The 11,296-nt window shown below is 41.9% G+C and overlaps 1 protein-coding gene across 1 annotated transcript in view; it reads right to left on the bottom strand.

Annotated features, from left to right (window-relative positions):
* Positions 1-2,454: 2,454 nt before the first annotated feature.
* Positions 2,455-11,296, bottom strand: part of LOC146963116 (copine-8) — a 117,762-nt gene continuing 108,920 nt past the window's right edge. The window contains exons 15-20 of the mRNA XM_085769751.1: positions 10,696-10,877; positions 10,231-10,358; positions 7,806-7,908; positions 6,254-6,311; positions 6,055-6,128; positions 2,455-2,887 (exon numbers count right to left, since the gene is read on the bottom strand). Coding sequence (XP_085625877.1) covers positions 2,699-2,887; positions 6,055-6,128; positions 6,254-6,311; positions 7,806-7,908; positions 10,231-10,358; positions 10,696-10,877 — 734 coding nt within the window. The 3' untranslated portion in view covers positions 2,455-2,698. The remainder of the gene's footprint in view (positions 2,888-6,054; positions 6,129-6,253; positions 6,312-7,805; positions 7,909-10,230; positions 10,359-10,695; positions 10,878-11,296) is intronic.

The following is an 11,296-nucleotide window of genomic DNA, read 5'->3' as shown; positions in this document are numbered from 1 at the left end:
GTATTTGGTAGCTGATGAATGACTTTACACAGTGTCTACTGAGTCATCACATTGATACTGTCTGGTTTTGACTTGGTATTTAAAGCAGAAGTCAGCGATCCGGTGGTTTTGGCTAACTTCCTGTCAGTAGATGGAGTTAGCAGTCCCCGCCCTCGTCCCTACGTCACCACATTCACGCGCATCCCTTGGCTGCACACACAGAGAGGACCGCCCCTTTATGCCGTTCTCTCTCCTCATTGGATAAAGGTTGTAGGATACAAGGAAAGTTTTCTCCTCGGCTTACAGCAGAGCAGAGTGACTGACAGACCCGTGTTTCAGACCAAACACTCTATATAAGTGATTGCTGTCGGAAGATAGAACTATTTAAGACTTATATTAACACAAACATTCCGCTTACTTCTGCTTTAACTGTGTAAAAATGGAAATAACATCTGCATCAGCATTAGGTTCACTATTAATAATGTTTGTAAAATATTTTTTTGTATGATGAAGCAAACCACTGTAAGTGTTGTGTACAACAAACACAGTGAGCACTGCAACACTAAAATAACCTTCACATTTTTGGTGCTGCAATGTACGTAACTGATAAATGTTAAATGCTCCTGTATTCCCACCGTTTTTAAAGACTTTTTTCTTTTTCTTTTTTTTTTTTAAACATTCCACCTCATTTTGTTTTAAAGACATAGTTGTTTCATACAAACACACAAATCTCATTCACATTATCATGATCGCTACGACACAGATCCTCTCACTCTTCACTAAAAACGATCATTTGATGTTACACTGGAAACTTGTTGGTGGACTGACAGAAATCACACAAATCATCCTTCAAGACGTGATTGGCACATAAAAATACACATCATAAAAACAAACATATAAAAAGCTATATCAAAGGTGCAATTGAAAAATACACAATCGAAGAAAAGAAAATGGAACAAAAAAAAGCAAACGTAGGGAAAATGTGTTTTTCTCTGCATTTTTGACCACTGGGCTCTTTTTGCTCAAACAGCTTCCTGTTTGAGAGCAGCTGCTATCATTTTAAACATGGGGCAGGGACGTGGGTGTTTGACAACATAGAGAGACGAAACCCCCTGGGCACGTGGGCATCCTATTGCCAAGGCAGTTTGGAGGACAAGAGACGAGGACACATACACAGAGAGAGACAGACAGAGTAGCTATGTTCCCATTCAACAGGCTAAAATGCTACACAAAAGATCACATGATCTGAATCTTCATAATCTTGAGTTGAACGAACAAACTGGCCTTTCTGAAACTGTTACTGACGATGCAACATTTAACTGTTTCCTCTAAAGGCACAACTAATGAAAAATCATGATCATAATGCACACACTGGCTTTTGAAGGCAACAGACACCTTTGTACAGGGAATTCACATCTCTGGATTATGGAGTTGATACATTTTAAATGTCTTGACCAATTCTTCAACCTTTGACTGTCAAGCATTCAGGTATAAATCAGAAATCCAAAGTATGTTATGCCTAATAAAACACAAACAATAGTTGAATGGAAACACAGCTAGATAAAGTGACAGAGGCATAAAAGAAAGGAGAGAGAGAGAGAGTCAGAGACAAGAGGGGAGGCAGACTTCTCAGGCCTGAGAGCAGTGCAGTGCAGACAGACAGACAGACAGACAGACAGACAGACAGACAGACAGACAGACAGATGGACAGACGGGCCTCCCCCCAGACAGACAGACAGACGGGGTTTAGTGACAAACAGAGAAACGGGCAGACAGACAGGCCTCCCCCCAGACAGACAGACAGACAGAGGGACAAACAGACAGACGGACGGACAGACAGACAGACAGACAGACAGACAGATGGGCTGATGGGTAGAAGAGGTAGTGCAGGGCCACTAAATGCATGCACTTGACTGAGGCTACACTCATGCAAAAGGTTAATACAAACACTAGAGTCCAGTACAGTATGGTACAGCACGGTACGGTACGGTACAGAGGGGCTACCAGGACCAGGACCAGGACCAGGACCTGCACTGCTGCTACCTGACACCTGTCAGGAGAGAGAGAGACTGACACAGAGAGAGAGAACCAGATAGAGAGTGAGAGTACATGAGAGTATTACAAGCTTCATATTGAAACTATGTGAATATAAAAGTATCAACAGTAAAAATTCTTCTTAGCATTTACTGTAAACAATGAGTGAGTTGGAGAGAGAGAGAGAGAGAGAGAGAGAGAGAGTTCTACATGTCCTGTTATTTACAGAAGAAGTTAGTGTTCATTTAAGATCAAGTGATTCCTTTGTTTTGTCTGGAGACATTCTCTTTACAACGTTTCTTCTTCCCTCCCTTCTTTCTTTCTTTCTTTCTTTCTTTCTTTCCTCCATCAGGTGGATCAGACCGATTAAATCTTTCTCCATACTCTCCAAAGTCTCTCCAAAGCCTGTCCAGGTTTTCCAGGCAATAACAAAAAAAAAAAGATCCAGACAGCAACAGGAATGCTTGACAGTGGAAGTAAACAGACTCTCATTGGCTTTTCCTGCCCTCAAAAGCATCACTCTCTTGGCCCGACATGCAGCCTCCTGAACACAAGAAAGACCAGCGTGATCCACCACATCAAGGCATGGAGAGTGGCTTTAAGGAAAATGGAAGTATTTTGCACGTTAAGTCGGTTAAGTTGACCCCTGACTCCTTAAAAACCTTTTTTTTCTCTGCATCGCTCCTCATATCATGGTTTGGATTGGCTGGCTGGGTGGTGTGTAGGGTGGTGGCGCCGGCGAAGGCTTGATCCCGCGGGTCCTCATGTAGGAGAGGAACTGGTCGGGGATCTCGGCCAAGACGTCTTTGGCAAGTCGGGCCATGCTCAGGATGTGGTTGCCCGTCCTGTCGATGTAGTCTCTGAACGGGACGAACTAACAGGGAGGAGAGGACAGAAACACCACTGAAGTGACATTGTGAAAAGAAGAAGAAGGAAGCAGAGGTTGAGGAAGTGAACTGAAGGTCACTCCACAGTTGTTAGCACATCTGGCTAACTAGCTCACTACTTACATATCTAAGTGAGATTTACTGTCAATGTCTTGTAACAAATCATAATCACATTTAGTGAAATGACAGGATACATTAACCCTATTTACAGCTAGCATGTCTTATTTTTACACAATGCAAACAAGCTAGCAAAAAAGATAATTCAGTCCTATAATCTAATAATACTGGGACTAACTAGCTCAACACTGAACGGTGTTTTGTTGCAGTGTTTAAAAAAAAAAAGTTTTCTGTAGGTGAGGATGAAAACTTTTTGCCTGGAATATGAAGCTTCAGCCTCGGCCTTTCACCACAGTCAGGTGAATATTTTGGAGCCCCTTCACAGAGCTCTGGTTTTAAAATGAGTCAGGTGGCGGAGGGATGAGGACCCACTTTTTCAAAAAGAAGTACAGGGTTTCAAGTGGTAAATCTGCCACCATTATCCCTGAAAAATGCACCGCACCAGATTGGAAACCATAACAGGTGCAGTAGCAGTTAGAGTTAAGGGTAGAGGAGCTCAGGGGATAGACAGATGAGAGGAGCAGTAATGGGTGAGGGTGAGACAGATGGAGTAGAGGTGGAAGAAAAAGGGTGAGGAGAAAGAAGAGCAGAGGAATGAGGGTGAAATATATCAGAGCAAAAAATCCAGATGGGTGCAGAGCCAGCAGTGACACACCAGCTGTAACTCTACAGATTTGAACAGGGGATCAGCATGGCTAAGTTCCACAACAAGTACATTCAAGAAGTGATTGATAACAAATCTGAAACCCAACTCAGCTTTTTTGCGATTGATCCTGTGGACTTAAAAGAACGGGTGGGTAACAATGTTTCCAATTCCAGACTCAGTTTCACGGCCATCAGCGACTAATGTCCTGATTTTCATGAATGTAGAGTCTGAACCTCACTGCCTCCAGCTCACTGGGCCTTCTTTTACTGGGAAATGGGACCAGGAAAGCTGTGGTTCAAAAATCAGTGGCCAAGTGTGTTTTAATGAACATAACTGTGTTTATGTAAATGAAAGAATTGATTTCAATAATTTGGCTACAATGAACCTGGTGAACACACAAAAACAAGCATGTTGTTCATTGCTGAATTGAGAATATAATTTATGGGCAACACTGGGTCATTACTTCATTGTTAATGATGTATGTGACATTATTTATTTCACCGATCAAGACTGCACTTGGCCATGATGTGATTTCACTATTTTGATTCATTGTTCAGTCTTAAAGAAAACTATGAAGATAAGACAAAGTTGTGATAGAAGGACTATTCAATTGAAATGGCTCCCTTAGATGTACAGTACCTACAATTGGCTACATATCTGGATGAACATGTTATTTTCTCAACAGGCTTTTATCATACACTGAGCTACAAACTGTTGTTGGAGGGTCACTTTTCACAGTTCCCAGTGAGAGTTTATCTGAAGAACCCTTGCGCACATGTTGTTCTCTAACTATCAGGCTGTTGCAACTCGTTATTTACATCTCATCTCGTTGCCTCCTTCACAATCCTAATCCACCTGTTGATTTTATAGATGCGTATCCTGTCACAAAGATTATCATGTCGCAGGTCATCTGCTCTTATACAGATGATAGGTTACAGCTGAGCTCAGTGAGGATGGATGCAGAGACGTCTCCATTTCATTTACCTAATGAGATATTGTTACCTACAGTCACAGAATCGTATGAGGGGCCAATTTGTGTTGGAAACTCTTGCTGTAAAACGTAAACCTCGCCATGTGTCTCTGGGTTATTAGCATGCTGGTAATGAGAGCCTGTAGGCAGAGCTGATGTAATGTTCCCGCACTGAAACTTAGTTTTGCTCCATCTCCAGGTTTTTCTCTTTCTGTGTGTGTGTGTGTGTGTGTGTGTGTGTGTGTGCATTTGTGTGTACTTCAGCTTGTTAAAAAGCCAGTTAACGAGTGTGTCTCTCTCGCCCACGTGAGATGAGGGAGCAAGATATGACAGCAGCAGTATAAAGGTCATGGATGGTGGGAAACGTGACTTAGCCGCAGCACAACACAACAAACGTCTCATTCTGAATATCTGCATTCCTTTTCTTTGCTTTGATGCGAGGGAACTTACATAAATATGAAATTAATTCTCGTCTCCCAAACTGCAGTAATTGAAAGGTGGCCTCTGATGTGGCTCCTTTTCACTTTTCTCTGTAGCACTTGACAGGTCTGACTGGCTCCAGACCTCATGCAGCCCTGTGGGCCCTTTAAACCAGGGCCCGGGGGTCAGAGCTCAGTGTCTGTTCATACACTTTAATGAGAAGGTGAGACTGAGTGAAAGACAGAGAAACAGACATTTGGCAGACTCTTCACAACAACTGGGCAGCAGTCAGTGATATGTGTGTCTATGGGTTTGTTTGTTTGTTTGTTTGTTTGTTTGGCCATATGGGGTCTGGTGCACCATAGGGTCAAGGTGACGGTGTCTGTCTGCTAGGACAGAGCTGGACAGGACTCACCTTTAGAAATACAGTAACAAGGCGTCACTCTAATCCTTTATCATTCTGAGGTTTGATACTTTTGCATAAATGACACTTGGATCAAGATGACTGGCAGCAGCATAATGACATGATATTTTTTTTTCCAGGGCTGGATTGTCTGTGGGTCAAAGTGGATGACTACCCTGGGCCTCCAGGAAAAACTCTTTGTAGTGATTTAATCTTAATTTATTTTGAGAATATTCACCTGCTGCACCGGGTCCTGCTTTATTACTGTATCTCGTATTGACTGAAGTTTACAACCTTTACTACTGTATTTAGGAACTGGGCTTCTAAGATGAATAAATGTACTGTATGTGTCTCATGGAGCCAACATGGGGATAGGTGGAATTGTAGTAGTAAAACAAACTGTATGAGAATGGCCAGCAGGGGAGCGGTTAATAAGGGCCTAGAGATTTATATTTATTTCTACCTGGTTGTATCAATTCAGCCTTGATGTAGAGTATAATATCACATGAGACTCTCTAAGCCTCAGTGACAGAGCTAATGTATAATCCTGGATGTGGTTTCATGCTTGATCTCTGTCAAAACAATCAGCAGCATGTACCTGAACGATGTCTCTCTCAGCGTATCTTCCTCTGGATGAAATTCTGACTTCATCGCCGTCCAACTCAACCATAGCTGAAGAGAAGAAGAAAACGATTTAAAAAAAAAACACAGAGGGGGATAGATGGGAAAGGAAAACACAAACCTGGTAAGCATGTGTCAGTCATTACTCTCAAAATCACAAGATCTTGTAGACTCACCATCAAATTCTGCAGGCCCTACCCCCACAATGATGATTGACATTGGCAGACACGAGGCCTGCAGGAGAGGAGAAGAAAAAACAAATACAAATTTGATACATTTCTATATTTTTTTAATAACATTTCTTCAACACAAAGCTGTGATTCTGCTCATGCGGCTCATTATTAGAGCTGAGCTACACGTGAGCTACAGGTACAGCCCTGTCTTCAGTGGTGGTGAATGAAGGAGGCACAGATCACGCTGTGTTTTTAGTCTTGTAACATGTATAATACATATAGTATACTGTATAACGTGTGTGTGTGTGTGTGTGTGTGTGTGAACCCCTGATGTGTGTGTGTTTTGCAGCACCTCCTGCAGTCCTGCGTGGGTCGACACACATCACAGTGAATAATATTAGAGACCAGAGAATCAACAACCCAAAGCTTCACTCACTGACAGCTTACAAATCACGTGTGTGTGTGTTTGTATGTGTAAGTGTCAGAGTGTATTAGAGGGAGAATGCCAGTGGTGTTTGTTCAGTGTATTTGAGTAATGTGTTGACCTCAGGCAGCAGAGAGCAGAGAGCAGTAGATTATCTCATCAAAAGATCTCATTTATTTTTTGCCGGCCCCAGTACAGATCCTCGCTGCGTCTCTACTGGTTCAGCCACTTCTAACTCCTCCTTTTTCTCTTTGTCGCCTCCTTTCCTCCCTCCTTAGCCTGATCTCCTCCACTGCTTTTAAAGGCCTGACATGAATCAGTGCTTTCGCAGAAACGAGCGCAGCTCACTGTTCATTTTGTTTGTATTCTATCCACACGGCGATGTGGCTTCCCTCTAGAGCATGCTCTGACTTGACAGTGATTGAGAGGACGCACAGAGGGGGAATAACATGCTGTCATGACTGAGAGTGGCACAGAAAAAAAACGACGACAGTAGTAAAAGCTTCCCAGTACTGTATATAAAGTCAATATCAAACATTCAAATTTTAATTAACTCCCCCTTGTGTTTATGTGCAGACTCGGATGTCTGCGCTGCATGGATCTGGCAGACTAACATAATTTGTTTGTAAGGCCTTTTTATTAATGGGGTAATTTCATAGTCAATACATTTAGGCGCTGACAGAAACACATTTCTGCTCAAATGTAATTAGTCATTTAGCCAAGACAGTTCTGCTCATTTGCATATATTTGTTCATGGTTTTACATCAAAGAAACTGCTGAACTGTGCATTATGAAATATTAGAGGCTACGGAATTAATTTAAAGTTTTCTATGATTAATTCTATCATATTAGAGAGCAACATCCAATCCCTCCACCTTCCTGGGCCAACATCCCTGCTTCTTCATCATGTAGAATTGATTTAGGAAAGATCTGACAGTTCCAAACTGTATCGGGTGCCTAGGAGTCTAGTCTAGTTGTCATTATTAATATTAGTGTCAAAATCATTTACGGATGCAAACTTTTCAAACTAGACTGCGCAAGATAAAACAATGAACTTGACTTGAATTCTTTCTTTCATATTTTTTGTTTAAGGGGTCAGGGAGCAGGAGCAGCAACAATAGACGCTCTTACGTTGACAATAGACTCCTTGGTCTGGGCCATGTCTGAGATGACGCCATCAGTGATGATGAGGAGCACAAAGTACTGGGAGCCGTCCTTCACTGAAGCTGCATACCTACGCACAAAAACACACAAAACCATCTTTGTGGTTATTTCTGTGCTGCCATCATGTCTTTGGTTTATCGCGATGATTCATGACTTGAGCACATCAAGCATCATTCATTGTGGTTTTAATTAAAGTGCCTGGTTTGTTCTCAAATTAAATAGAATACACAGAAATAGTGGAGAGGAAATAAAGCATTTCACATCCCCTGAAAATCATTTTTCTCACTGAATAAATGTCACTTACCTCCCACTCTGGAGGATCCTAATCTGTCAAGTGTTTCTTTCTCTACATCTATCTTCATGTCAATTCTACCGATCCTCGGCTTAATATGGCTTTCATTTTCTCCTGTGGCGTTGAGGGTGACCTTTCACTCCCATGTGAGTCATGAACTGACTCTTACTGATATTTACACTCTGAGATTATTTCAGTCACTTCGGTTTCTGCTACATGTCACCCTTCTGCACTGGGAGGTTAGATCTCTGTGCATGTCTGTCTGATCTTTACTGATACTTGGATCTCACTGTAAATGATCAGAGCATCGCTGATGGATAAAGATGGAGGTAAAAGAGCGGGGGGAGAAGAGCTAAAGGGAATAGTCACTCGGGGCGGTGTTTAGCTCAGTTGGTAGAGCACCCGCCCCATATGTTGAGGCTATAGTCCTCCCTGCAGGCGGCCCCGGTTCGAATCCCGCGTCGGACGGCCCTATCCTGCGTGTCATTCCCCTCCTCTCTGCCTCCTGTTTCCTGTCACACTCTCAACTGTCCTATCTAATAAAGGCATAAAAAGCCAAAAAATATACTTAAAAAAAAAAGGGAATAGTCACTCAGCTGCTTTTCGGAGTCAAGCAACATAAAAGAGAACAACAGGGCTGGATGGAAATAGAAGGAAGACAGGGATGGGACTGGATAAGGACATGAGCCTGTATGTGGCAAAATAAGCAGCCTTACAGGAAAAACAGTTGCAGAGAAATACTATATGTATGTGAACATTTTAAAAAGTTTTTAATGAGGTTAAGGAGGATGACTTTTTGGAATGTATGCTGATTAGTCTGGTACTCGTCCAGCAGGGCTGAGATGATTCTTGAAGTTAGATTTTGTTATGATTTTGCAAAAACAGAGTTAATGAGCTGCAGTTTGGCTGTGGACCATGGGTTTATGCTGCATGCTGCATTGCCTAAAATGTTAAAATATATTTATGCTTCAAAAACTCCTAATGATATCTTTTAAATAGGCTTGTGGCACTACATTGGTCTGCCACATTAGAATTCGATCCTTGTGTTGTTTTTCTTCTGTTTGCAAGGACCAGAATTGTCAGTATTGAATAATACACATATAACAATGTGTGGTAGAGTTAAAGAATGCAGTAAAAAAGATTATGTAGGATTTTGATGTTTCTGAAACACACAAATTTGTCAAGAGTTAAGATAAGCCAATTGCCTCCCAGCTTTATGCTTAATGTAAAGACACGAGAGTGATATTGATTTTCTCATCTCACTGTCAGCAACAGAGAGAGTAAAGAAGATCCTCTTGGAACAGTGTGATTATCATGATTTTGGAGCAATTAAGGTGTTAAAAAAAAAAAACTAATGATGAGTTTGTGCAGTTAGAAAATGAAAATGAGGCGCTGAGTCAGGAGAAGGCAATCAGGGTGTTCAGGTGACGTTAGAGGTGATAAAAAGTAAACTTCTGTCTCTGTATTACTGCTCGTTTCATCATTTTCCTCCCGAGTGCAATTGCCTCTTCACGTGTAACTGTGCAATTAAGGCTTCACTAAATTATGTTCTAAATATGTAAAGTAACCTGATGAGAGACTCCTCTTGAGCACATCTGTTTAATTACTGGTACATATTTCCATGAATAGTTCCTTGCTTTTTTTTCCTTTTTTCATCTTTTTTTTTTTGAGAACTTTGTCTAGATCACGTGTCTGCCTGGCTTTCCTTCAGCCTAAATTATGTTCCCATCAACACACAGAAACAAACAAACATGCAATCAGCTGTCAGCTCCTTTTCAGTTTTTCAGTACTTTTCTTCTCTTCCTCTCACTCTTGTTATCTACCTGGTAACACTCACTGCAGAAAGCTCATTAGAGAAAACCTGAGAACACATGTTGAGTGTCAATCGCAGGGTGAAATGTACTCTGTGTTCTTTCACACTTTCTCAATTGATTTGAAGTTCATTATATAACCAGTGATAGCAAATTCTCAGGTGAAAATCTGGTGAGCATGAGGTAACATAGAAATTGAAGCTCAAGTTTTTCCCGAGGAAGGTGTAAATGTGAGATTTAGAAAAAGGTGGAGACACTTTTCAATGGCAGGTGTAGGTATGTGAGGTACCTGGCCACATGGTTGATGACAGGGGAGAAGTTGGTGGGTCCGTAGAGCTGAACGGATTTCAGACTCTGGTAGTAGGCTTCCATCACACTGTCGATACCTGCACAGTACGGGTTCTGAGGATTCCCATTCTGCATTCAGCAAAAGAGGAGAGAAGATAATTAACTTACATGATTCATGTCAGATCCAGAGGCACAGGAGAAACAGATGGAACAAAAAGAGATTGTTTGTATTCTACAGGGTTTTGTATTGATGACAATGACAACATTTATTATGAATGAATTAAGATATAACTAAAATTATTTAGACAACCACCAGTTTATGTGGAACACTTAGCTAAAAGCCCATCTAGACCTCCAGGTTTTCCTTTTAATTTGTCCAATCCAATGAAATTTCCAAGATTAGAGATGAGTGGTTTAAAAACCCTGTGCACAGAAGAACTCCACTGCTTCTTCCTCCTGCTCTCACCAAGGCAAACTCGTGGGAGATCCGTCCATCAGGTGGCAGCTTGGCTCCGAAGCCCAACGCGGGGAACATCTTATCACTGTCGTAGTCCTGGATGATCTCCCCAACTGCCTTCAGGGCCATGGCGTAGGCATTCAGCTGGTACGGGCTCATGTAGTGGAGTGAGGTGGGCTGGGCTGGGTTACCTGTTCACACAAACACACAAACACACAAACACAATCAGAGGCACAATGTGGTTTGATATCCTGGTGTCTCAGCCTTCAACAGCGTACCAGTACAGAAGAACACAATTAGATTTTATTTATCTGAAGTAATTTACTACACTATACATGCATGCAATCACTAAGCTGCAGAGTTGTATGTGATTAAGTTTAGAGGTTGCCATGGTTACGGTGTAGGGGATCAAACTGCAAGATTTCTCTGCTATGTGAGAACATTAACTTAAAGCAGAAGTAAGTGATCCGGTGGTTTTGGCTAACTTCCTGTCAGCCGATGGAGTTAGCAGTCCCCGCCCTCGTCCCTACGTCACCACATTCACACGCATCCCTTGGCCAAAGACGGTTTATAAACCAAGACCTTCCATGACGAGTCAGCTTCCTGTATG

The sequence above is a fragment of the Trachurus japonicus genome, chromosome 23 (assembly GCF_045865225.1).
Source record: "Trachurus japonicus isolate A0001 chromosome 23, Traja_1.0".
In the NCBI taxonomy this organism is placed as follows: domain Eukaryota; kingdom Metazoa; phylum Chordata; class Actinopteri; order Carangiformes; family Carangidae; genus Trachurus; species Trachurus japonicus.
The sequence above is the reverse complement of the archived record's forward strand: the minus strand, read 5'-3'. Positions and strand labels throughout refer to the sequence as shown.